This window comes from Mustela nigripes, chromosome 1 (genome assembly GCF_022355385.1).
Source record: "Mustela nigripes isolate SB6536 chromosome 1, MUSNIG.SB6536, whole genome shotgun sequence".
In the NCBI taxonomy this organism is placed as follows: Eukaryota; Metazoa; Chordata; class Mammalia; order Carnivora; family Mustelidae; genus Mustela; species Mustela nigripes.
The window spans coordinates 48,687,677-48,714,355 of record NC_081557.1 but is presented as its reverse complement, the minus strand read 5'-3'; the positions used below and the strand labels follow the sequence as shown (position 1 = coordinate 48,714,355).

Sequence of the window (26,679 nt, the reverse complement as noted above, 5' to 3'; positions counted from 1 at the left end):
AGCCTCTCCACCTGGACTAGACAGAGGAGGTCACGTTCTCGGAAGGCCCTGTTGACTCCAGCAAGTGACCTGACCTGGGCAAATTTCCACCCCACACAGCTTCCCTGAAATGGGGCAAGGATCTCAGGCCTGGGGGTTGTTATGAGGATAAGTGAGATAAGGGTGGAAATTTGGCAAGGGCTGGGCATGCAGTAGGCACTTAGGAAATGGAGGAAGTAGGAGTGTGCCTGCCCCTTGGGCTGCCTTCCTGCTGGACGGGTAGGTATGGCGCAAGGGATTCTGGGCTGGAACAGAGAAGGGGCAGTGAGATTTAAACTGTGATGGGGGTCAAAATGGTCGTCAGAGGACAGAAGGTGAAAGGTTGGCCGCCAGCAAGAGAGACTCAGGTCAGACCAAAAGAAGGACCGACTGGCAAGGATTAATGATTCTGGATGACTACCTCTGGACTGAGTGCCCCTGGGCCAGCCAGGCCCTGGACTCCATTGTGGAGAACAAAGGGAAACAGAAGGGGTGCAGACCCTCAGGATACCCCGGGCCAGGTGGGGGTTAGGTGGAGGTGGACCTCCATGAATGGAACAACTAGAGGCAGATCAGGAACAGTGCCCAACTGCAGGGCTCAGCTTCCCAGGTTTAGGAGCCCAAGGTGGTTGGTGAGGGAAGACTTGCTGGAGAAGGCAGTCTGGAGTCAGCACCTGAAGGTGGGGGGCTGTGGCTCATTTACTCATTGTCAGCAGACATTTTCAGGGGTCCCCTATGCTCAGCTGCTGCCTGGTGCAAAAAGCAACATGGAGGGAGTCTTGGGCCAGCCCAGCCTGGCTGGGGCTTGGGTTAGGGCTTGGGTTACGTCAAGTAACTTCCTCTCTGTGGGTGTTGTTTCTTCATTTGTAAATGTCGCTGCTGCTGGAGCAGGTCGAATGACAATGACTAGGGGCTGGACTTAGCGGTTTTGAGCTGGAGTGGGATCTTAATTGGCACAGCAGAGGGGAGCTGGAGGGAGACAGGAGAAGCGGGGCAGAGTGGGGTGGTGGGGTGTTGAGGCTTGAGCTGGGCCCTTGGGGTAGAGGAGGAGGGGAACCCCCCATTTTGTGGCCTTGCTGTCACATTAGGACGACACTCCCCTCTGTCAGGTCCCTGCTCTCCTGGGGGTGGAGACTCAGGGATGTGTCACAGTAGCTGGAGGGCATACACCTCCAAACCAGGGCCAGGATTAGGGTACAGTTAGTGTGCCACTTGCCCTGGGCACCAAGTGTAAGGGGTGGGGATGGGCAAAAAGTTCAGTATTCAAGATAATATTTTTTAAGCTGTATTTTTTTAAAATCAAAATAATTGAGAAAAATCTAAGGTAAGATACCAAAATTTTAAATAAAGAGGTTTACTATTGCCAATTCCTTCTTGGCCTCAGACTCCAGTAGGGCCCAGCTGGGCACTGCTCCAAACTTCTTTTTTCAAGGAGCTTCCTCCTCCAGGATGCCTTCCCTGACCCTCAGCCTGTTGAGGGCCCTTTGGGCTATTTTCATTGGCTGGATGGTGTCTGACCCCCTCTAGCCTGAGCTTCCTGGAGAGCCAGTCCAGGTCTCTGAGGTCAGGTTTGTGCTTCTAGTATCTTGAATGAGGTGTCCTAGAGGGGTGTCAGGGTGGGTCCCTGCGTCTGACCTCGGTCTGAAGTCTTTAGTCCAGGAATAGGAACTTGAGGGAGGCCCCGGAGGAGTCTGACCCGTTCTCAGGGTTGGAAGTGGTTTCCTGTTTCCCAACTCTGGTCATTCCAGTAGCATGGTTGGGGACCCAGTCATTCACGTTGAGTCTTTAGAATGGGACCCAAGGTGGAACAGGCGCTCTCTTGGTGTTCATGATCACTTTTGAGAGGCAGGAAGCAGAGTGGCCAAGAATGCAGAGTTGGGAGCATCTGGTGGCATCATCTGGTGAGGGTCTGACTCTTGGTTTCGGCACCAAGTCTACTCGAGATTCTCTCCCTCTCCCCCTGTCTCTCCTGCTTGTGCTCGCTCTCTCTCTCAAATAAATAAATAAATCTTAAAAAAAAAGAATCCAGAGTTAGACTATCCAGGAGAAATGCATTGTGAGCCACAAGAGCAATTTAAAATTTTTTGAAATTAATTTTAATGTATTTAATCTAAATATCCTAAATAGTATACTTTCATCCTATAATAAATAGAAACAATAGAGATGTTTTGTCTTCTTGGTTTTTGTACTAAATCTTCAAATTCCAGTGTGTACATTATACAGCACACCTCTTTATGTGGTGATGTCTTCAGGGCTCGTGGCCTTGTGGGGCTACCGCTGGTTACTGTATTAGAGCAGATCTAAGACTATATTCAAGCTGCCCCTTCCTAGCTGTGTAACTTTGGGCAAATTACTTAACTTCTCTGTGCCTCAGTTTCTTCATCTTCTACTGTGAGCTGTGTACCTCATAGGGTTGCTGTGAGGATTCAGGAAGTTAATAAAAACTGCTTAGATACCTGGTGTATAATGACTATTTAGGTTGTCTTTTATTAAAAAAAAAAAATATCCTTTGAGTAGCACTGCCATTCTTTGCCAATTCTTTCTGAGGTACTAATTACCTGAAGTTTATTTTTAAAATGCTTTGAAGGGGCACCTGGGTGGTTCAGTCGTTAAGCGTCTGCCTTCAGCTCAGATCATGATTCTGTGGTCCTGGGATGGAGCCCCGGGTTGGGCTACCTGCTCAGCAGGGAGTCTGCTTCTCCCTCTCCCTCTGCCCTTCCACCTGCTTATGTGCTCTTTCTCTCTCTCTCTCTCAGATAAATTACTAAAATCTTCAAAAAAATACTTTTGAAACATATATCTACTTGAGCCCCATCCTAAGTAGCTGTAGAGTCTACTTAGATAAATACTTAGCTAGTACATTCAGATGGTCACAGGTGCACCCTGACCCCACCCTGTGGCAGGAAATGTGCTGTGGCCCATGGTGCCCGTCGACTCCCCACCCTCCTCACACGGCGGAGCCCAGGCCACCTGAGCTTGCTGGGGGCCTGCTCTCGGGAATGGCCAGTTCCTTTTCCTCCTGCCTGGTAATAGTCTCCTTTGGTCCCCCATGCATGTTTAGGAGCTGGGCCTCTGGGGTCTCACACCCGTGCCTCAGTTGCCCCCTCTGCCCTCACCCTACCCCGAGGCTTCTAGCCCCTGCTGAGAGTGTCATGTTTCCCCGCCCCCCACCCCTGCTCCCCACCTCTCACTGACAGGTTCAGCTTTGTAGTGGGAACTGCATCTGGCGCCCCCCCCCCCCCAGTCCTCCCTGCGGGTGGCGCAGGCAGGCCCAGCCATTCCCACTGCAGCCTGCCTCTGCACCGCCCAGCCTGGGGACCACACACCGGTCCAGGGAGGCCAGATCATGGGAGGTCCTGACTCCTCTTCGCCATCTGTGCAGCCATTACCTGTCCGCCTCTTCCCTCCCACGAGAAGGCCTTCCTCTGGCTTAACCTTCATGCCCCCCCACCCCCCGCTTCCATTAGACTCCCTGATCCCTTCCTTCTTCCCCTACCATCTACCCATCTCTTGCTTCCTTCCCTCTCTTCTAACTTCCCTTTTTCCTTCCCCTCTTTCTTCCTCTTCCTTTCCTTCTTCCTTCCTCCTCCTCCCGGCATCCAGCAGCTCAAATTGGTTCATGGACTTTCTCCCCCCTCCACCCCTGTTCCTTCCTTACAGATTCCACCGTGGACCAAGATGAGGAGCCATTCAGAGTAGCTGCTGCTCCTGGAAGGATCCCCAGTGTCCTGGGCAGCCGAGCGGGTGAGTTAGGAGGCAGGGGCTGGGGAGCTGGGTTGGGTGTGTTTGGCTAAGCCCCAACTTTGACGTGCAAGAGGTTTCATGGAGGCCAGAGCTCCCAGTTTTCATTTTGAAAATAGGCAGAGAGGCAGGAAGAGGGTGAGGTTAGAGAGCCTCCCAGAAGGGCTTTGAAGGGGTGGGTAGGGCAGGGACCAGCAGGTGGGTGGGCATTGTAGATCACATTCTCTTTTAAATTGTACTTATTTTTTGGAAGGTGGTAGAAAAGTTGGAGGTAAGGAAACATACAGTGAGAGGTAACCCTCCTTCCTTGTCCTCACATCCACTGGCTCTTCTCCCCCAAGGCAGGCTGGTTCTTTTCCCACAAGGCAGGCAGTTTCTTGTATACCCATCTGGGGTCATTCTTATGTATATGTATATACAGATGGACATATATGTACATTTTTTATTTAACCTAGATGTTTACATAACAAAACACTACTTTGCATATTATTTTTCCACCTAACAAATCCTTACTATCATTTTATATGAGCTTTGGAATCTGCCTAATGGTAATTTTGGGGGGATTGTGTTTTGTGCTGGTTATAGCTTAACCTGGGAAGAACTGATGTCTTCATAATGTGGAGAGCTGGTTTATCCTAGAACATCCAGCGTATTTCTCTTTGTGTCTTCCTTTTGGGGACAGCAGCCTTTTTGAAGAACTCATGTAGTTCAAAATGTAGGTCATTGATAAAGATGTAGAGTGAAGGGACGCCTGGGTGGCTCAGTTGGTTAAGCAGCTGCCTTCGGCTCAGGTCATGATCCCAGCGTCCTGGGATCGAGTCCCACATCGGGCTCCTTGCTCCGCAGGGAGCCTGCTTCTCCCTCTGACTCTGCCTTCCACTCTGTCTGCCTGTGCTCGCTCTCACTCTCTCTCTCTTACAAATAAATAAATAAAATCTTAAAAAAAAAAAAAAAAAAAAAAGATGTAGAGTGAAAAGTCTCCCTCCCACCAGAGGTGGGTTTCCAAGAAAGCTGATGGAGCCTCCAAGGCCTGGGGAGGGGCCTAGACACTGTGTACATGTGGTTTTGGAAATTTTTACAAAAGAAAGATATTTTTTGTTTTTCCAATTAAGTTTTTTTTTTAAACAGATATGATGGATATAAAGCATTGTATTTTTAGGTATACAACATAATGATTTGATATTTGTGTATATTATGAAACGATAAAGGTATTCTGATACCTTTTATTTTTCTTTTTACAAGAGGGGGTGGAGGAGGGGCAGAGGGAGGGGGGGAGAGAATCTCAAGCAGGACTCCACACCCAGTACAGAACCCGACACAGGGCTCCATCTCAAGACTCTGAGATCATGACCTGAGCCGAGACCAGGCCTCAGACACTTAACCCACTGAGCTACCCAAGCGCCCCGAGTTTCTTCATTTTTTTAAGGCTGCTAAGTATTTTACTGTATGACTACACCATAATTTAGTTAACCATTCCCTGTTTGGTGGGTATCTTGGTTATTTCCAATCTTTTGTTATTGTACACATCACTGGTGCCAGTCACCTTGGAAGACTGTAAGATAAGTAAGTGCCTAGGGGGTGGCTGGATCAAAGGGTGAAAGGGCTTGGGGTTTTCATAGATAGCTATTGTGGCTTTAATTGCCCTTCCCAGAGGTACCTCCCACTAGCTGGTAGGGGAATGCCTCACCGGGTCACCTCCTCGGGTCACCTCGTGGTGTGAGGAGGTTAAGTTAGTTTTCACATGCTTGAGAACCAGTTACATTTTCATTTTCCTCCACCTATTTCTTATTTCTAGGTGCTCTTCAGTTTTTAGGAAAATTGGTCGGTTCTGTGTCTGGGATATGGGAGGCATATGTCCTCTGACTTGTTGTTTATCTCTTGACTTTGTTTATGGTGCATTTTTATTATGCAGGAATGTTTGTTTTTTATATAGTGGAATATTTTACTCTTTACCTAACTGGGTTTGCATCATTTCCAAAAGGCTTTTGCCTCTCTGAGAAAATATTTTAAATCCTTTCATGGTTTTATTTTTTTATAATGAAATCTTTGATCTGCCTGTGATTTATTCTGGTGTAAGGTGTGAGGTAGGGAGACTAACTTTGTTTCCAGATTGTTCTGCAGCTGTCCCAACAATTTAATAATGCATCTTTTCTCCACTAGTTTGAAGATGTTACTTTTATTGGACACTAAATGATTTTATGTATTTAGATCTATTTTTGAACTTTCTGTTTTGTTTGATTCATCTGTTCCAGATGCTGGTAACATGTACTATTTTAATTACTATGGCTTTATATGTTTTAATATGTGGTGAGGCTGGTTCCCACCCTTTACCCTTCTTACCCCCCACACCCTGCTTCTAGAATTTTCCTGGCTCTTTCTGCTTGTTTACTTTTCCGCATGAATTTTCAGATTTGGTTGTCTAGGTGCCCTCCCCCCTTTTCCAGAACTTTGTATGTATTTAATAGAATTGTGCATATTTATAAATTAACTGAGAATTACTATCTTCATGGTGCTTTCTACCCAGGAGCATACCATGTCTTTCCATTTGTCTAGGTCTCTTCTTTTTGCCTCTTCCTACAGATCTCACATCTCGCACAATTCTTTTTATGTTTCTTCTTAGTGTTTTAGGTTTTATAATGCGGTTGTAAAGGAGGCTCTTCCTCCTGGTTCCTACCTGGTTATTGCCTATAAATATTCATTCTGTTCTGTTAGCTTTGAATCCAGCTCACTTGCTATATTCTTAAATTTTTAATCCCATGATTAATAATAATCACTCATGAAATGGATATCCTTGTTTCATGCCTGACTTTAACGGAAATTTTTTCCAGTGTTTTCCCATGAAGCAAGGTGCTGATTTTTAGTTTAAGGAAGTATCGATATATTTCTATTTTAGTAAGATTTTTGTTAAGTACACTGGACGTTGTGCTTTGTCATTTGCTTCTTTGATATGTGTAGAGATGATCTGGTGAATTGCTGTTTTGATTTACTAATATCCTTCTCTCTGTGTCATCTGTCTCTTGCCTCTTGCCAGGCCAGGAGTTCTGGAGTGCAGGCGTGGGACCTGAGTCCCTATCGCCCAGGGCAGGCTCTCTCCAATAAACAAATGAGGGGATGGCCTTTCCTATACATTAACCCCTTTGGTGGTGAGAGGGGTGATTCATTCACAGGGCCAGGACCCCAGAGGCTGGGTGATGCTGGCTTCACTTAATTCCTGGAGCATTCTGCTTCCTCCAGGGGCATGGAGAGGGGATGAAGCTCAATCCCTACATGGGGCCTGCAGGGAGACTAGCAACCCCACCCATACTTGCTAAGCCCCTGGGCCTGGCCATCAGCTGGGAACTGGTGCTTCAGAAGGAACTGGGCCCTTGCCCAGGTCCTGCAGAGGGCAGTAGACACAGCCATTGGCCAGCCTTGCAGCAGTGGCCCTGGCTGTAGATAGGGCTTAGGGGTGGTACCAACTCTGGAGGTCCTGGAGGGCTTCCTGCAGGAGATGTGAGCTGGATGCTAGGAGGCTGCAGGAGTGGGGGTGGCAGGTTTCAGGCAGAGAGAAAAGGCTGTGTGTTCAGGGACCTGGCAGTATCTGGCCTTGCCGGCACAGGGGGCACCAGGGAGAAAGCTTAAGGACAGAGCTTGACCCCATGGCGTGGGAGAGCCACAGAGGGTTGCTAATCAGGAAACTAGGGCTGGGAAACTAGGGCTGGGCAGCTTTGCCTCTCACCTGTGCCTGTCTTTCTGTTGCAGGTCTGGACAGGGCCCCGCTGGCTGGCCTCTGCTAGCAGGAACCATGGCGGAGGCCCGGGATGTAGCGCTGTCTGTGACTGAGTGGCTGAGGGCGCTGCACCTAGAGCAGTACGCCGGGCTCTTCGAGCAGCACGGACTGGTGTGGGCCACGGAGTGCCAAGGCCTCAGTGATGCCCGCCTGCTGGACATGGGCATGCTGCTCCCTGGTCACCGCCGCCGCATCCTGGCAGGCCTGCTGCGCACCCACACACCCCCCACTCCTGCACCCCGCCCCAGCCCGCGGCCTGTGCCCATGAAGCGGCACGTCTTCCGCTCACCGCCTGCGCCCGCCGCCCCTCCTGCCGCGCCAGCGCCCGTGGAGCCAGAGCCCAAGGCTGGAGAGGAAGAGGGGTTGCCCACTGCCCCCCCCATCCCACCCCGGAGGAGCTGCCTGCCACCTGCCTGCTTCTCTGCCCCACTTGCAGCAGTCCCAGACCCTGCGCTGCCCCCGCTGCCTGCCAAGCGCCACTTGGCAGAGTTAAGTGTTCCACCCGTGCCCCCCCGCACGGGGCCCCCACGCCTGCTAGTGAGGTGAGTGGGTGCCATCTGTGGTGGGAGGCGCCTTGGTCAAGGATCCTAGAAAGCGGAGGGGGCATTTGTGGCCTTCGGCCCTGGGGAAGGAAGGCTCCCTCAGTGGAGGGAAAGGCCTGTGTAAAGCTCGGAGGTGGGAGGCACGGTCAGCGGGTGCACTCTGAGCAGACTGGAGCTAAACTGCTGGGTGAGTGGGGGTGAGGCTTGCGGCTGGCCCTGGTGGGACATTCTGTGAAGGCCAGGTGGGAAGCCAGGAAGGTTTCAAGCAGAACGATCCGATAAAAGCTGAATACTAATAAGATGCTAGGGGCTGGTGAGGCTGGTGGAGGAGGAGGCTGGGTGACAAGTGACAGGTCCCAGGCTCTCAGGAGAGGCCCCCACTTGGGCTGTGCTAATAAGGTTGGAGAGAAGTAGGCAGATTGGAGTGAGAGGTTGGCCCTGGAATGGGTGAACCTTGGGCATGGCCTAGACATAAGCAGAGATGGCACAGGTTGCTACATAGAATCCATGATTCCATCTTGGGTGGAGAGTGGTGCCATTCCTAATCGGGGGATCCAGGGAGAGAAGTGTACCCAGAGAGGAAGGCTGGAGTTCTGTTTAGGGCCTGGTCAGTATGAGATGCTGGGAGATGGGAGTACATTCCAAGTCAGTAGGTAGCATGTGGAGGAAACAGTCTAGGATGATGAGCTTGCCGCCCCGGGGGCGGGGGGCAGGAATTGCCCTGGGCCTGGTGCTTGTGCTCCTGTCTTCCCCCTCTTCACTGCTCCAGCCACATGTCCCCAGATCCTAGGGACACCTCTCAGGCTGCAGCCTACACACTCTCCCTCCTCATCAGAATTGTTTTCCCCTTTCCTGGTCCCCATACTCCTCCGTTTCCTTGAGTTCCCTCCTACTTCTGTGGATGGCCTATTTTAACCTCCTTCACATATGCCTTCCCTTCTTGCCATTTGCTGGGATGCCCATCTGGGAGGGAGCATCCCCAGCTGGTGCTGGATATGTGTTCACGTGTGTAATGGAGATGACTGCAGTACTTGGACCCAGGTCAGCCTAATCTGGGAAGGCTTCTTGGAGGAGGAAGGGATGGGTATAGGGAGATCTCCCTTTCCCTACTCTTGGGCACTGTGCTGGGTGCTTCATTTACACGATCTTGTTTGATTCCTGCTCACATCTTCTGGGGGATTTGTGTCCTGTTTTCAAGTAGGGAAACCGAGGCTCAGAAAATGGAGAGGAGCACTAACTGGATCCATGTCGAGTGCGTGCTCAGGGAGCTCCTATGGGAGGGTCCGGGAGGTTTTTTCCACCCAGAAGAGGGCTCTGATAGTAAGGGGGCCTTGAAGGCCAAGCCAGGGCTGTGGTGTTTTGAGGTTTGATTGCTGGAAGCACGAAAAGGGTTTTTGGCTTTCCTGGGTTTACACAACTAGGAATGGTACTAGGTATACCCCTAGGAGCTTGGCGCACAGTGTAGATTGGAGTTTTCTGGAGCCTTTATGCCCTCTAGTGGCCATTCTTATACATGCATGAACCGTTTTTTTCTTTTTTAATTTTATTTTTAAAGATTTTATTTATTTGAGAGAGAAAGCGTGCTTGAGAGAGCATGAGGTGGGTAAGGACGGGGGCACGAGTGGGGTGGGGGAGGGGCGGAGGGAAAGGGAAAAGCAGGCTCCCCCTATCCCCAGCAGAGGGCCTGACCTGGGGCTTGATCTCAGGACCCCGGGATCACGACCTGAGCAGGAGGCAGAAGCTTAACAATTGAGCCACCTTGGCATCCCTCTCCATTTCTGTTTCCTTTCATTCCATCATCATGGAGGGGGCTGAGAGAGAGAGCGAGCATAGGTTTGTATGTGTGTATGTGTGTGTCTTTGTGAGTCTGTGTCTGTCCATCTGTCTCTAGGGATAGGAATAGGTGAACAAGGACAGGAGACAGGACCCTGTCCATTAGAAGCTCAGGAGGCAAACCTCCCATTGAGGGAATGGAGACCTGGATTCCTGTATCGGAGGCAGAATACCTGGGGCAGGCCCAGCTAGCTGTGTGACTGATGGCCAGTGGCCCCTCTGGGCCTGTTTCTCTACTGGGTATCCTCCTTAGCCCTCCATGGCCCTCCTGGTACCAACGTCTGCGGACAGGAGACTTGTTCAGTAGAGCAAGCGTCCTGTCTATGCCCCAGAGTACCAGCCCCCACTCTTCAGAGTTTCATTCTGAACTTAGTCACTTAGCTGACCTGTGGGGCAGGCCAGGCCTCCATGCTCAGGAGTCTGGCCCGTTATAGCTAGAGGACCCAAATTTCATTCCATGGTGAGAGAATTTGTCGATAATTATCCTTTACAATTTGGGCTGTTTCTTCAGACAGAGTGTGATGGGAGGTGAGCTGCCAAGCCTGGCTTCCTTGTCCTGGGGTCTTTGACATTTGGAACGGTGGACATCTCCAGGTCTTAGCACCCTGCCTTCCAGGGCATACAAAATCTTCAAAGCCCAGTGGCAGAAAAACTCACTGCAGATGGAGCTTCATGTGTGTGTAACAGCTAGAGGCTGGGCTGGAGCCTGACCGCTCTCCCTCACAGCCCCTTCCTCTGGACCACAGGCACCATGGGGCACGGCAGAAGGCGATTCAACCCGGCCTGCTCCTGTCCCCTTTGTAGAAGTCCCTTCTTCCTGATGTGGTCTTTGGGTCCTTGCTTGCACCCTTGAATGACAGGAGTCTCACTCTCTGAATCTTAGGACCTCTTATGCCAGTTCACGAGGTCACCGAGTGAGTACTTCTGCCAGCCTCAAGCCCATCACCAGCCTCCCCAGCGAGATCTGGGGTTATCTGCTGTGTGTGCATGTGTGTACTGGCTGGACATGGGAGGGCATGCCTAGCCAGCATGTAAGTGGGCACCCCTAGGTGTGTGTGTTTGTATAAGCTGTGAAGGTAGTAGTATGTCTGTGTATTTACACTTCTGCACCAGTTTTCAGGGAGGCCGTATGTGGTCCCCGTATGTCCGCAGGAGTGGGGACTTAGGCGGTTTCACTGCTTACTTGCTCGCGGTGGTGTGTGCGTATTTGAATTCCTCAGGGCCCGTGTGCACACCTCCACGGGCCCATGTGTGCTGGCGTGCTGGGACCTCCAATGGCGTGAGTCCATTTGTGCGTGCATGTGCTGTGGGTAGTGAATTGGCACATGTGTTATTTGTACCCTCCTGGGCATGAGCCAGTGTGTATCCACATGCTGCCCAACCCACTAGTGTCGGCTCCATGAGGGCCTGGATTCTGGTGGGTTCTGTTTACTGCTGTATCACCAATACCGGCAACTGTGCCGGGTGCCTAACGCGCCCTCTGGAAGTATTTGTTGTGTGCATGAATAGATTAAGACTGACCGAGTCTCAGTGCTGCCCAGTGCTGGCACGGTTGCCACCCACGTGGACTCAGCACCAAGAGTGCCCTCAGCCCACGCTGGACATTAGACAATAGGGTTAAGGGCCCCAAGCTCACCACCCCATATCCCTTCCCACCAAGCGACCTGTATCACCCTAGACATCTCAGGAAGGCGGCAGAGGCCTTCAAGGAGGCAGGCAGCCAATGAGCAGGGACAGGCTTGCCACCTCCCTGCCCCAACTGGGTCAGGACTCTCACAACAAGGCTCACGTGCTGGCTGGCCTGGAAGGACCCTACTTTACCCCTCCAAGACTCTGTATCCCCCACCATTATTAAAAGCCTGGGATAGGAAACTTGTTGATGAGTCCAGAGATAAGGAGAAACTTGCCCAGAGTCACACAGCCCAGCAGAGTAGAAGCCAGTGTTCAGACCCTGCCTCCTGGCCTGGGGCCCGGTCTACTCAGCTCCAGGTACCACAGATGTGAACCCTCTGAGTCTGTTTCCCTGAATGGTAGAGGGGTCTTCTCAGATCCAGAGTTCCAGGGTCCCTCCACAGAGCCCCTGTCAGGTGGTGCTAGGCCTCAGTTTCCTCCTCTGATACCTCCCCAGATGCCTAGAGATACCTCCAAAGAGGGAGTATTTGCCCAGAGTGGGCAGCTACCAGCTGGGATCACACTGCATAGCCTCCCACCTGTGCTCCTGCCTGCCCTGCAGCCCAGCCAATCCCTGGTCTTCCTGAAGGCTTATCACTTGTTGCTGGGGCAGAACTTGCTCCCTTCAAAGAGCCTCTTTCCCAGCCTCTCAGGGCCTCCTGTGGGGTGGAGAGGGGCCAGCCAAAGCTAGGGCTTCCTGAGGATCTACTCTGCAGGCCCTGCTAGACAGCAGTGTGGTGGCTTGTCCCATTCCAACTTGGGGAGTGTGGGGGCAGGCCAGGGGCGGGGAGGAAGTGTCTGCCCCAGGGGATTCTGGGTGACTTTTCTCTTTCTCAGTGTTTTCAGGAAGTGTGTTTATTGGCCAGGGTGGCAGGGGGTGGGGGAGGTGGAGAGCAGGAAACCAAGGGGAGCCAGAGCTGGATGTACACACACACACACACACACACACACACTCTCACACTCACTCTTGGACAGAATCACTTTTACACAGAAACACGCACTCAGACAAGTGATCACAGCCACACAGAGCGGTACCTGGACCCCGACACAGCCTCCGACACACCCGGGGAACAGAGGCCTGGCTGTCTGCCAGACCAGCCCTGCTCAGACAGGCTGCCTGGTCAGGCACATAGCGCTGTCGAGCGGAGCTGTGCGAGTCCTCTGGCCCAGGACCTGGTGGACATCTGAGGGTGAGCAAGGGGCAACTTTGGGCTGGGCTATCAGCGGAGTATGGGGAGGGAGGCTCCTTTCTGAGGGTCTTTCTGTCCCCTCTGGGCAGGGTTTTCTGTGGTACTCCCTCTGCCCCTCCATTTTTTGTTCTCAGAATTTTCTCTCCTCTTTCACTTTCTCCACATCTTGTTTTTCTCTTGTCCTTTCCTTTTTTCCCCTTCTTTTTTCCGTCCCTCAACCCTGGGCTTTTCAGGCCTACATCTTCCCATAGATCTGTCTCCTGGGCCCGCTGGAAGCCCATGGTGCCTGAGGGACTGTCTCTGTGGCCTCTGTGGGTGTCTGCCCTTCAGGAACCCAGTGCTGATCTCATCCTGGCTTTTCTCGCTATCCAGTACAAAGGTGTTGTGGCTCTAAGCAGCTCTTACCTGAACCCGTTTGCCCTCGCACTGAGTCCAGGGTAATAGGGAGACCTACCGAGGGCTGGCACTTAGTTGGTTTGGTTCCTCCCCGATTTCCCCAGGGCCAATAGAGGGGTGGGTCCCTATGATGTTGGGAGGCTGGGCTCGCCATCCCTCCCCGCAGTTGCTGTGGACCCCTCATGAGCTCAACAACCCTGTGCTTGGGTCCCTGGGGACGTAGAGATACATCTCACTAGCTCCTGCCTGTGCATCCCATCCTGCCCTGTGCCCTTGCGTCATCTTTCCACAGGGCACAGCAGACACCTACCTGTACTTTCTCCTCCTGCCAGAACAGCCTTGAGCTGGGTACTCAAGATGCGGGGGACAGGGTCCATATGGTCTCGGGCTCCCTTAGGGATGACCTTCTTTGCCCCAGAATCCTCAGGCATCAGCACAGGGCCAGAGCCAGGAAGCATGAAGAGCCATGGGCGAGCTGGGCCTCTGCCTCCTCCTGTCCACAACAGGACAGCTTGCCTGTGGAAAGCTCAGTGTAGGCCTGGGGGCACACCTGCCATGAAGAGCCCAACAGGCTGTGTGAGCTCAGCAGAAGGAGCAGTTGAGTTCCTAGAGGCATGTCCTGAGCACAATGGAGCGGATGATCTAGATCTAGATCATTGTAAGGATTAAATGAAAAGGACTCCAGGAAGAATGCTTAGCACATAGTTGACGCTTAGTAAGTGGTAGCTGTCATTCCAGGGAGAAGTGCTAAGAGCTGAGCGAGCCTTGGTTGTGAGGGTGGATGCCAGGTTAATGGGGCGTTGCTCTGTGGAGGGTAACCACTGCCCTTCTCCAGTGATCAGGATGTGAGTGGGGTGCTGGCCATTCAGTCACAACATGCACTGTCCAAGTCCCCCATCTGTGTTGGGCGTTGTCATGGCCTGGCAAGAGATAGGCTTGGGGGGAATCACAGCATACGCAAGGGCTGAGTACCTATAAGCAAGAGGAAGCCCAGGAAGGGCTTTCCATGTTGTGACCTGGGCACAACGAACAGAACAGAAGCAGGAGAGTGCTGGAGGGGTTGACCTTTGGTTCTCATGATGGAGAAGGAAAGACGGAGCAGCCGCGGAGGAAGCAAGAAGCACAGGAGTGAGGCCTGAGCCCTGTGTAGCCAGAGCATAAATGAGGAAGTGGACAGCTAGGAAGGTTTGCCTCCATGGGAAGGGGAGGTCAGGGTAAGAGACAGAGGTGGTCAGATCAGTGGGCCTCATCCTGCCTCTTGGCCCCGCTGGTGAGAGCCCAGGGATTGAGATTCCGCTGGATCCCTCCAAGTCCTGTGTGACACTTTCCGGGGACGGTCCTGAATCCAAGATAGGGTGTGGCCCTGGGTCCTTGGTCCTCCAAGGTCAGTGCAGTGAAGCAAACATTGACAGACACAACTATCCTGAATGATCACAAGTGTGGAGACTGGAGGAGCCCCAAGGAGGTCCCAGCACAGCCTAAAGCCTGAGAGGAGGCACAAAATGAAGGGGAAGGATGTACAGTGTGGACAGGGAAGGGACAGATGGGGGGAGCCACATACGCAGATGCCTGGTAATACACGTTTATGGGGTACAGCTCAGGCAGGCATGGCTGGAATATAAGGAATGGATGAGTTCAAGGCCAGCCCGAGGTATTCAGACTACCCTGCTCTGTTGGCCCATCTGTCCTTATGGTGAAGCCTGGCTCCTTTGGCCAGAGGTTGATAATAGACAAAAAGCTCGGAAGGGAGAGCCGGGGACCGCCATGGGGGAGGAGGCTGTGAAGCAGGTTCTTGGCTCAGCCTCCTCCATCGCAGCCAGAGTGGAAAACTTGTCCTGATGAACTGTGGGGATGGCTTTCCTTGCTGAATTGTCAGTAAGCCTGGAAGTAGATCAGACAGGAAACTGAGGCTCAGAAGTAAAGCAGTTTGCTTTGTAAGGTCAAAGACTGACTAGAGTCAAGCTGGGATTTGAGTGGGTTGAGCCAGCTCTGCCAGGTTCCAAAGCTTGGTCTCTTAGCGAGACTGACCACACGTCTCATTTCACCAGGACAGGCCCTGTTTTACCTGTTGCTGTGACATAGTTACTGACAGTATAGACTGTCAGCTATTGTGGTTTATGCAATTTTTAAAAAAAACACTGGGGCGCCTGGGTGGCTCAGTGGGTTGAGCCGCTGTCTTCGGCTTGGGTCATGATCCCAGGGTCCTGGGATCGAGCCCCGCGTTGGGCTCTCTGCTCAGCAGGGAGCCTGCTTCCTCCTCTCTCTCTCTCTGCCTGCCTCTCTGCCTACTTGTGATCTCTCTCTGCCAAATAAATAAATAAAATCTTTAAAAAATATACATATATACAGTTAATTGTATGGTCACTCTATTCTTCCCCATTCTGACTTGGGACCCTCACATATCCCCAAGCCCTCACCTTGAAGGTTGGCTGTGTGTATTTGCCGCAGTTCAGTAAAATGAACCTTCTCAGGCTGCAGTCACATGCCAAGGCAAATCAGCCTCTGCCCCTGTCCAGGAGTGGCCCAGGTTGGCTTCAGGCATAATGGGGGTAGCAGATGTGTCTGCATGTCACTTGGACAAAAGAGAAAGGGTCTGAAAGAACAGGGGAGCCAGCAGGGGCAGAGGTGGGCAGGTGGAGGCCCGCTGAGGTCAGGCTCATTGAGCTGTGTTCTTAGGTACATGTGGGCTTTCCATGGGCTGAGATGGTAGGGAGAGGGTGGTGATGCCGAAGCAAGCGATGTAGGCAAGGTTTGGAGGGGAGGCCACTGTGCACGTGCTCATGTTTGTGGCTCAGGGTTGTGGCCTAATGTGGTTGTGGTTCTGGCCTAATGTGGCAGAGGTCAATGGGAAATGGCCCAGCTGGGCCTCAGGTACAGATTGGAGCTGAGGTGGCCCTTAGGGTTGCCGGCACTGAGTGGCCAGGATCCCAACTGGGGTGGGAGCACTCTTCAGGCACTCCCTTCCTCTGGGGTTTTCCCACTATACTGTGCCTTCCGGATACCACTTCTCCTTTCCTGGCCTGGCCCTGACTCAGCATGGCTCTGTCCGCTGTGGTAGGCAGGCGGGGGTCAGCCAGGAAGATTTCTGGAAGAAGTGGCTAGATAGAGGCTTAGAGGTCCATTGGGGGGGGGGGAGTCCCCTCCTCTTGCTTCCACTTGCTTGGCACATAACCGTTTGCCTGCAAAAACCATGCTGGAGGAGGAGCTGTTTGCACTGTTCCCCTTTCCCTTTTTGCCATGGTCACAACAGCCATCAGAGCTGTGGTCGCGTGCCCTCTTGGATGGCAACTTGGGAGCTGCCCACATCCTGAGCTGGGTGGCCAGTGTAAGGAGGCAGGCCTCAGAGAAGCTCTCAGATCCTGACCGTGGCCTCATTTGACCCTGTGGTGGAGTTTGCCAGTTGTGGTACTAGGGTACAAATCCCAGCTGTGGGATCCAGGACAAATTACTTTGTGTCTCTGTGCCTCAGTTTCCTCATCTATACAGTGGGGATAACAGTCAGCCATACCTTATAGAGCCCTTGTGAGAAGTAAATGAATGAAGCCACGTAAAGTGCTTGGAAGACAACTGGGAATATATACACATATACAATACTAAAAAGAAATAATTAATCTATGTCTTCATTTATTTATTCATCCCTGAGTTCTGGGCATGCAGTAGGGAAGATGGTAGGTGTGGCACCTGCCTTAGGGAACCCACGGGCCAGGGAGATAGGCCTCAGATGGGCAGACAGTCAGGACAGTGATGGGGGGCCCGTTGCTTCTTTAGCTCTGAGGATGCTCTGCTGCTCGGCATTGAAGGGGCGGAGCCTGTCCCCACCTCCTCTGGGTCAGTCTGACTGGCACTGGCCTTGAAGCCTGGACTTCTGCTCCCAGCTGATCACAGGCCAGGCCCCAGGGGCCCCTCCTGCTTGGGGTCTGGGAGGCTATGTGTGATAGATAATTCCGGATATTGCAGCTGACCAGCTGGGGTCGCACCCTTGGACCTGTGAGTACTTACTTAGTCTCTAGGTCTTCCTTCCCCCTTTCATTCTCTTTTCTCTCAACCATGATGGCCAACCTATCCACCTACCCTTCTCTCCACCCCCCCACCCATCCATTCAGCCATTTATTTTTTCTGTCATCTGTCCACTCGGTCATCTGCCCGCTTAGCCGCCCACTCAGCATGCCCTTGTTGCTGACTTGGCCACTTCCTGTGCTGGGCTGTGGTGGTAAAGAATCAAGTCTGAGGCTGCCCCTGGCCTAGAGAGACTCAGGGTCAAGGAGGGGAGACATATGGTGTGGTGCCCACCTGGGGGTCTTCTTAGGTCCAGCTAAACGTAAAGGCTCTCAAGAGTACCATAGACCCACCTGGCATCAAATTCCCCCAGAAGCACTTAGGGAGGGAAGGGCTGGCCATCAGGGTCGTGGCCACTCTTCCTCTGCTGCGGGGTCACGGTCGCAGTCAGTGCCCCTGTTCACACAGCCATCCGGGAGCCATTCTCTGTGGCTGCCCAGGAGAGCGCACAGGGGTAGGGAACTGACATTCCTGACAGATAGGTGTGAGAGCCACCCTTAAACATCTTGACTCAAGTGTCCAGTACGTCCTCTAACGACCCCACAGGTGTGGTTTCAGGTTCCCGCATGGGATGTGGCCAGTGACATGCCAGCCCCCTCAGGGAAGACCAAAGCTCCAGCTTCTCCCCCAGGTGGAGAGCCCACCTGCAGTTTCTGGTCTAGGTACACTGCCTCACTCAGGCCACTCTTGTCCAAGGCGGTGTCGCCAAGGGGCACGGTTGACACACCAGCTGCTGCGGGTTTCTAGGGGAGTGTGAGAAAGATCAGTGCAGGTCGGATTCTTTCTGCACACACAGAGAAGAGATGATTAGAGGACAGGGTGATAGGGAAACAGGCATGTGTGCTAGGAGTGTGGTTCTCTGGTGGAGTCAGGGTTCAGGTCCTGGCTCAGCTGCTGGCAGGACGCTGGGTACAGTGGACGGAACTACTTTAATACATGTGATTCGCAGTGATTGGTGGTATCAATCCCCTTGTAATAGAGGGGAAGATGGGCAGGGTCTGTGGGAGTGTGAGAGAAGGCTCAGGAAAGACTTGCAGGGAAGCAGAACTTAAGTTTGGAGTTAAAGGACAAGAGGATGTTCTCTTGTCAGAGCCCGAGAGGAAGGGGTTCCTGGAGAAGACAACAGCAGGAACAAAGGCCTGGCATCATGATCATCCCCCAGCCCTTGCTTGCTTTTGCGATAGACATGCTTTGCTAATCACTGCCAGGAACGCTGGGGCAATACCAGGCTGAAAATAACCAGTGAGACAAGTTGCTCACCCACTCTGATGTTCCTCCTTGGCCCCTGCCAGACGCCGGCTGAGACAGTGGGTGGGGCCAGGCTTCTGGGGCTTAGGTGTCCTGTTCCAGCTGTGTGGGCACACAGCATCCCTCGTCTTGGTTAATTCTCCAAACACCCTGTCAGGTCATTGACATAGTCCCTGCTCTACAGAAGAGGAAACAGGCTCAGAGATGCTGAGTGCTTTCCCTTGGACACACAGGATCGAGGACTGAGGCAGGGTCAAACTCGTATCCAATGTCAAAGCCAGGAGACACTCAGCCTGTAGGAAGCAGTGGATCTCTGCAGAGACAGATACACAGGGCATTGTGGCTGTGGGAGCCCAAGGGGCCCTGAACCTGGCCCTGGAGTTGGAGAAGGGTGGTGATAGCAGAGATGAGGGGCTGGTATGCAGGAGAAGTGGGGTGGGCAGAAAGTGTTAGCAAGGGTGTGTAGAAGAAGGAACCCTCATGCGCTGGTGATGAGAATGCAAATTGGTGCAGCCACTGTGGAAAACAGAAGGGAGCCTCCTCAAAATAAATAAATAAATAAATAAATAAATAAATAAATAAATAAATAATAAAGAACTACCATATAATCCAGTAATTCCACTGCTGAGTATTTACCCAAAGGAAATGAAAACACCAATTCAATAAAGTAGATGCAAAAAAAAAAAAAAGTAGATGCAGACCTGTTTATTGTAGAATTGTTTATAATAGCCAACATATGGAAGCAACCTATGTGTCCCTCAATAGATGAATAGAGAAGATGTAGTGTTGTGTGTGTGTGTGTGTGTGTGTGTGTGTGGTGTGTTTGCAATGGGATATTACTCAGCCATAAAAAAGAATGAGATCATGCCATGTACAACAACGTGGATGGACCTAGACACTGTGATGCTAAGTGAAATAAGTTAGAGAAAGACGAATAAAATACGCTTTCACTCATAGGTGGAATTTAAGAAACAAAACAAATAACAAAAAAAAAGAAGCAAAAAAACCAGGGCTTACATACGGAGAACAAAGTGGTAGTTGCCAGAGGGGATAAGCATTGGGGGGTGGTAGGGGGTATAGGTGAAGGAGAAAAGGGGTACACTTACTGTGATGAGCACTGAGAAACGTGTAGAGTTGGTGTATCATCGTATTGTATACCTGAAACTATAATGCTGTATGGTAATTGTACTGGAATTTAAAAAAATAGAGGGGCATGGTGGGATCAGGTGAGTTTAAGGTGTCTGAGGGCACCATGGTGAACATGCATGTCTGGGACAAGAGAGAAGGTAGTCTTGAGCCAGAGCCCCACAGCTCAGGGCCTTAGGACTTGGTTTTTAAGGCTCTGGTCTGTGTCCTTGGCCTGCATGCCCATTTTGAACCTGACCCATCCACTCACCACCAAATGCCTTCTTATCCTTAAAAGCTCAGTCAGGTGTCACCTCTTCCAGTCTTCCCTGACTTCCCAGCCTGGGATGCACACCAACCCCCAGCCCATTCTGCTTTGCATCCCTCTTCTAGACTGGAGACCCTATAGGTACATGCGGCTGAAAGCTAGAGCTCTGGGGACAGGTGACCCTGCCAGAGCAGTGGAGGGCCAGCTCATGGCCAAAGAAGGGGCCTGCTTCCTTTAAGCTTGAAGAGCTTGGAGGTTTGGGGGCCTGGAGTGAGGGGAGGGGGGTTCCTGTCTGAGTCTGTGGAATGAATGCGCTTCGCTGTAGCTCAGGTGAGAGGGGTGGTGGGGGGACAAGGCTCAGGGGGTTTGGGTCCTGGCTCTGTGTAGTGAGCCAGCCCGGTGACTGAGCCGCCTGGAGCTAAGCCCCGGGCCTGGTTTTTGTTCTCTTGCCAGCCCTCCCTCCAAAGAAGAGGAGCTACTATCACCACCGCTGTCATCCCCTCCCCAACCAGAGCCTGAGGAGCCCCCGGCCACCTTCCCCCGGGGGCCTCCACAGCCCCCGTCTCCACCTCCCAGTCCCCCTGAGATCCCCCCGAAGCCTCTTCGCCTGCCCCCAGAGTTCGGTGAGTGCCATAGCCAGGCATGGGGCTCCCAGTGCATAGCCTGGAATCAGGGCCCCTCAAGAATCAGCAAGGGTGCAAGGATTGAACTTTCTGTCAGGTTCTGCCACTCACACAGTGTGGCCCCAGACAGGTGAGCCTCATTCTCTTTACCCTCACAGTGGAGCCAGCAACCACCTATCTTTTTTTTTTTTTTTTAAGATTTTATTTACTTATTTGATAGACAGAGATCACAAGTAGGCAGAGAAGCAGGCAGAGAGAGAGAGGAGGAAGCAGGCTCCCTGTTGGCAGAGAGCCTGATGCGGAGCTCCATCCCAGGACCCTGGGATCATGACCTGAGCCGAAGGCAGAGGCTTTAACCCACTGAGCCACCCAGGCGCCCCCAGCACCCACCTATCTGGACCTACTGACTGTTAAGTGTATGTGGCAGACTTTCTGAGTGGCTTGTGGTTGAAAGTCTAGGAATATTTTCCATGGTTGTCAATGGTTTGCTTTTCCTTGGGTTGTCCATTTCTCTTGATTCTTCTTCTTTTTTTTTTTTTAAAGACAAAGTTTTCTTTTTTTTTTAAATTTATTTGACAGAGATCACAAGTAGGCAGAGAGAGAGGAAGGAAAGCAGGCTCCCTGCTGATGTGGGGCTGGATCCCAGGACCCTGGGATCATGACCTGAGCTGAAAGCACAGGCTTTAACCCACTGAGCCACCCAGGTGCCCCTCTTGATTCTTCTTTCTTGTTTCCTTTTCATCCTCTTTAGACAGCCCTTGACTCTGACCTGCAAATTTACCACCTATTCAGACCTCCTTGTGATAGTCTGGCCTCTCCTTTGGCCACCCCCCTAGTACTGTCTTACAAGGCCCTGAGAGTGTAAATAGCATTTCATGTCCCCTGTGCCTGTTTTTGAAAGCCAGGCTGGAGTGGGGGTGTCTTTCCAGCCAAGGGTGGCTTATGTGCCCAGGACAGGAGGCTAGGCTCCTCCTTCTGAGTCTCCCCCTGCCCCCACCCCTCTCTCCTCAGATGACTCTGACTATGATGAGGTTCCAGAGGAGGGCCCAGGGGCCCCAGCCGGCCTGATGACCAAGAAGGTGGGGCCGGTGGTGATTAGGGTTTGGGCTGTCTGTCAGAGGGGAGGGTGGGCTGCCCAGCTGCCTTGCAGATCCTGGGGACCACTGGAGAGAGAAAGTGCCATCAGTTTCCAGGGAGAGCTTCCTTCCCCCTTGTGGTCTTGCCACAAGGGGCTTGGGGATGGAGCACAGCACCTGAGCCCTGGGCCAGGGGTCTGAGAGCACTTGCTGGTGGCCTCAGTTCCAGTCTCCAGCCACGTCTGGACGGTTGTGTGTGGCCCCCTCTCTCCCCCAGGATACTGAGCACTTCTTCCTTGGAGAGTCTCCCTTGATCTCTTTCACTTTCTGTGTTCCTGGGCCCCATGGGTGTCTTAACTCTCCATCCCTAAGTATTTTTCACTATCCCTTCATCTTCTGTCTTTGATGCTGTCTAGCTGGGTCCCTGGAGAGGGTGTGGAAATAGCAGAGAAAGTGCAGAGTTGTGTGGGTCCCTGATGGAGTGAATTGGGGGTCCTCCCTGGGTGGGTGTGATCTGGGGCTCGAAGGGAAGCATGATGCTGAGTGGGTCTGGCGTGGGCGGTGCCAGGAGGAGCTCCCAGTGAGCCACATCCCACGAGCTGTGCGTGTGGCCAGTCTGCTGAGCGAGGGGGAGGAACTGTCTGAGGACGACAACCAAGGAGATGAAGATGAGGATGACCATGCCTATGAGGGCATCCCCAAGTAAGTGTCCACTCTTCCTCAGTGGTTGTTCCACCCAGCCACCCTCCGTTCCCAAGCACAGCCTGGCCCCTCCACCTCTTTGTCCCCTCCCCCCAGGGAATCCCCCGTTCTAGGCTCCCTCATTCCCTCTCTTTCCCCAGTGGTGGATGGCACACCAGCAGCCTGAGCTCATCCCTGCCCAGCAGCCTCCTGATCCCTGAGCTCCCACCACACCCCATGGACGGGCATCCTGTGGGCCCCGCCCCCATCACACCGGTCATCAAGGCAGGCTGGCTGGACAAGAACCCACCACAGGGGTGAGTGATGCCTGTTATGTCCTGCTGGTTCTCTGCGTGAAGACAGGAGTGCTCTAGGACACTGGTATGCCAGATCTGAAAACCAGAGGGGCTAGGTTATTTGAAGAGGTCTCTCTCCAGGCAGACTGTAACAGTTGGTCATCCCCACAAGACCTATGTTTTAGTACCCTTAAAATTGGGAAGTCCTACTTTGATACTGACTTTAGTCATTTTTGCTGTAGGTGAAGTCCATTTTCTCATTGACTGTTTGGGTTCCTTCCTCCCTTGAGCCTGGCTATTGTGCCGACTTTGTATGTAGCTGCCATAGGGGACTGGGGTAATCTTAGAGCCTCTCCTCTAATCTGCCTGTGCTTCTCCAGATCTTACATCTATCAGAAGCGATGGGTGAGACTGGACGCCGATCACCTGCGGTACTTTGACAGTAACAAGGTGAGGCCCCTGCTGATCCTTGATGGGACCCCTGCTCCAGCCTGGCCCTAGGCCGACTCTTGACCTTGGATGCAGGTGGAGGACCCCACCCCAAGACGAATCCTCACCAGAGTTCCAGTCTGACTCCTGGAGCTGTGTCTTCTGGCCGCTCACTCCTGTGGGCTGTGGTCAGGGTCAGCCTAGGGGCTGTCCCTGGCCACCTGTGGGAGATGGGGTTCTAGTTAGCCTGCTCTCGGCTGAGGTTGAGGGAGCCCAGGAGGGGCTAGGCCTCCGGGTGCCCCACCCCCTACAGGACAGCTTCCGTCTCCTCCCCAGGACGCCTACTCTAAGCGCTTTATCTCTGTGGCCTGCATCTCCCGCGTGGCTGCCATCGGGGACCAGAAGTTTGAAGTGATCACAAACAACCGGACCTTCGCCTTCCGGGCGGAGAGTGATGGTGAGGAGCGGGGCAGGGAGAACGCTGGCTGTTTAGCCTGCTAAGTGGGGGCGTGGGGGAGAACCAGGGCACCTCTGCTCCCCCCACATCAAACCCAGAGAGGAGTCAGTCCTCTACGAGGTAGGGGAGAGCAGGGGGCACTCTTGGACTAGAGGGAATGGGCTCAGGTAGGCGAAGTGGCTTCTCCAGTGTAGCTCATCCAGTCAGAAAACTCAGAGATAGTCAGAGATAGGTGGGCCAATCTGGGTGGGCTTGCCGGCAGAGGTGTTGCCTGAGGAACCTGGAATGGGGAGTCCTTAGGTGGCTGCCTGCCAGACTGAGCTCACTTTCACTCTTTCCCCTGTGCCCTCAGCGGAGCGGAAGGAGTGGATGCAGGCCCTGCAGCAGGCAGTGGCCCAGCAGGGTGCCCGGGCCCGGCTGTCTAGCACTTACCCTTTGGGTGTTCGAGACTCAGAGCTGCCTGACCATGCTGGCAGCCTGGAACTACGTGGTTTCAAGAATAAACTGTATGTGGCCGTGGTTGGGGACAAAGTGCAGCTATATAAGAATCTGGAGGTACGAAGGGGTCAGCCAGTTTGTTAAACCTGTCCCCTGCCCCCTGCCTACCTGGTCCTCTGGCCCTGCCCCCTGCCCACCCAGGCCCCCCGACCTGCCTCTGGCTCACCCAGTCCCCCAGCCCTGCCCCTTCCCTTTCTTCCTTCCCCTGACTAAGCTCAGCCCTGTGCTGGCTACCCTTCCTGCTTCTAGCTCTGACCCTGTCCCCTGCCTGGTCCCTGAGGATTATCTTTCCATCCGTGTCCTGCCTTCTGTTCCCGCTCCCTATTACTGCATGGCCCCTGAGCCTGGGTCCATTTACCAATGTCCAGATTCCTAAGCCCTCTTCATCTCCTTCCAAGGTGCTTTCTAGTCCCTAAGGTACTACTTCCCTTTAGTCTCTATCCCTCCCTTGGCCTTAGTCCCTGCCCCCAGGCCTTGCCCTCATCCCTCACCCCCATCTGCCAGGAGTACCACCTGGGCATTGGCATCACCTTCATTGACATGAGTGTAGGCAACGTGAAGGAAGCAGACCGGCGCAGCTTCGACCTCACCACCCCCTACCGCATCTTCAGGTAAGCCCGCCTCCTTTCATTTACCTGTATCCTCCCTCCCTGCAAGGATCTTCTTGCTTATGTGGAAACCTGCCCCTTCTTCTAGAATGGGTTTCTCCCCTTCCCAGCCTTGCCCACCCTCCTGGTCCTTTCTGTCCACTCACTTACCTGCTCTGCCCCCTCCCTTCTAAAGAAATCTCACTTTTACCGCACCCCCCATCTGACCATCACCGTCCCCCTTCCCCTCACTCACTCCCAGGCGGTCCTGAGGGGCTGGCCCATGCCTGAGGTCACATAGTATGTATCAGTCAGCTTGGCTGCCGTGCATGACAGAGGAGCACAGATGGGGTGGGGGTGGGACTTCAACAACAGAAGTTTATTTTCTCACAGCTCTAGAGGCTGGAAGTCCAAGGTCAAGGAGCCATCAGGGTTAGTTTCCGGTGAGGCCCCTCTTCCTGGCTTGTAGATGGCCACCTCCTCACTGTGTCCTCACATGGCTTTTCCTCTGTGTGCAGGTAGAGAGAGTGAGCTATCTGCTGTCCCTTCCTCTTTTTATAAAGAAACCAGTCTTGTTACATTCGAACCCTACTCCTATGACATCATCTAACCTTAATTACTTCCCTAACAGTCCTGTCTCCAGATGCAGTCACACTGGGGGACACAGTTCAGTCCATAACATCCCAGGTCCACCACTGAGTCACTGTGTGACCTGGACAAATCACTTGACCTCTCTGTGCCTTGGTTTCTTCCTCTGGGAGTAAGACTGCAGCTGTCTTTGTAAAGCTGTTACCTGCCTCAGTGTGTGGTAACCACTCTGTCAACACTAGCGCCATCCCACCTCCGCTGTCATGTCCTTTGCCCTTAGCTTAGCTCTCTGTCTTCTGCAGGGACTTTCTCCTGAGCTCCAGACCTGCATGTCCAACAGTTTTGTGGATGTCTGTCCCTCTGTGACTTCCGCCTCGACTCCCTGGACCTCCCAGGCCACTGTCTCCACCCATGGGGACACCTGCCTCTCCCACTCAGCCCCGTGCATGCCTGTCACCACCCCTACCTCACCACCCTGGCTCTCTCACGTCTGTCTGTCCCCTCCACTCTGTCCCTCCCCATTTTGTTCCAGGCCAGGGGAACTCTGGCCCGGCTCCGCCTCATGTATCAGCTGCCTGTCTGTGACTGCCAGTGGGGTCTTCTCTTTTCTTTTTGTTGAAAGCCAAATTTTTATTTGTTTATTTCTGCCTTTGAAGTAATGTTGGATGACATGTTGGCCCAAGAGTCTTTGCCTCCTCCTTAATGACCACACAACAGGGACCAGCCACCTTCCAGTGTTTTCCTTGCCTGTCGGTTTTAGAGAGGCCCGCCTATTCACCGCGTGTCTTGTGGTCATCAGCCTTAGTTAGGCTGATTTGGTGTTCAGCACCAACGGCCTCCACCAGCCTGACATATGCGGGGAAAGACCATCGGATGTAAACACGAAGACAGGCGGAGTGCTTGGCTAAGGCTCAGCAGCCTGCAGACTCCACGTGTGAGGCCTTCTTGGATGAGCACAGTCTTCAGCACCTCTGGTCAGGCCACGTTAGTGCCTGTCACATCTCTAGCAGTGACCCCTTTTTTGGCCATGGTAGAGGCTTATAGGGGTAGCCGTATCTTGAATACACACGTAGGTAGGATAGGGGCAGCAGGGAAAGAACCAGAGGAAGACGTCTCTTTACCCTTTCCCCTGTCCCACTGAAACCCTCCACTGCTTCTGTCTTGTCCTCTGGGTGCACTTTGACCTCCTCTGCCTGGCCCAGGCTTGTCCCTGTATGTCTCTCAGCCTCCTCTCTGCCAGTTTGCCTGTCTTGTTCCTGGGTCCCGGAATGCCCCGTGTGCCATGCTGCTCCCTCTCTGGAATGGTTTTCCACATCTTTTGCTGGCTAAGCCCTTCTCATCTGTCAAGGCTTAGCGCAGGCATCATTTCTTCCCAGGAGTCTTTTCTATTTCCTGGGGCGGGGGGAGCACCTGCTCTGGGATCCCCCAACCCCCATGTCTCCTAGGTTCATGGTACCTTTGCCTCTGTCCACACCCACCTTCCTCACAGACCCAGGGTGCCTCCCTCTCCCAGTTGTGAGGGCTCAGCTCCTTGCTCCATCCACGTCATGCTGCACCTCTTCACGCTGCCCCCCAATCTCTCAGAGC

General features: G+C 53.0%; 1 protein-coding gene across 2 annotated transcripts in view; it reads left to right on the top strand.

Annotated features, from left to right (window-relative positions):
* The window catches only part of ARAP1 (ArfGAP with RhoGAP domain, ankyrin repeat and PH domain 1), a 62,529-nt gene that overhangs the window by 13,508 nt on the left and 22,342 nt on the right, over nucleotides 1-26,679 (top strand). Inside the window, exons 2-11 of one of the 2 annotated variants that reach the window (XM_059410109.1) lie at nucleotides 3,679-3,762; nucleotides 7,501-8,070; nucleotides 20,311-20,480; nucleotides 21,492-21,559; nucleotides 22,125-22,258; nucleotides 22,399-22,554; nucleotides 22,914-22,983; nucleotides 23,299-23,419; nucleotides 23,772-23,974; nucleotides 24,422-24,528. In XM_059410109.1, coding sequence (XP_059266092.1) covers nucleotides 7,544-8,070; nucleotides 20,311-20,480; nucleotides 21,492-21,559; nucleotides 22,125-22,258; nucleotides 22,399-22,554; nucleotides 22,914-22,983; nucleotides 23,299-23,419; nucleotides 23,772-23,974; nucleotides 24,422-24,528 — 1,556 coding nt within the window. In that variant the 5' untranslated portion in view covers nucleotides 3,679-3,762; nucleotides 7,501-7,543. Of the gene's footprint in view, nucleotides 1-3,678; nucleotides 3,763-7,500; nucleotides 8,071-20,310; nucleotides 20,481-21,491; nucleotides 21,560-22,124; nucleotides 22,259-22,398; nucleotides 22,555-22,913; nucleotides 22,984-23,298; nucleotides 23,420-23,771; nucleotides 23,975-24,421; nucleotides 24,529-26,679 lie in introns of those variants that run through there. The other variant, XM_059410110.1, reaches the window with a different exon arrangement.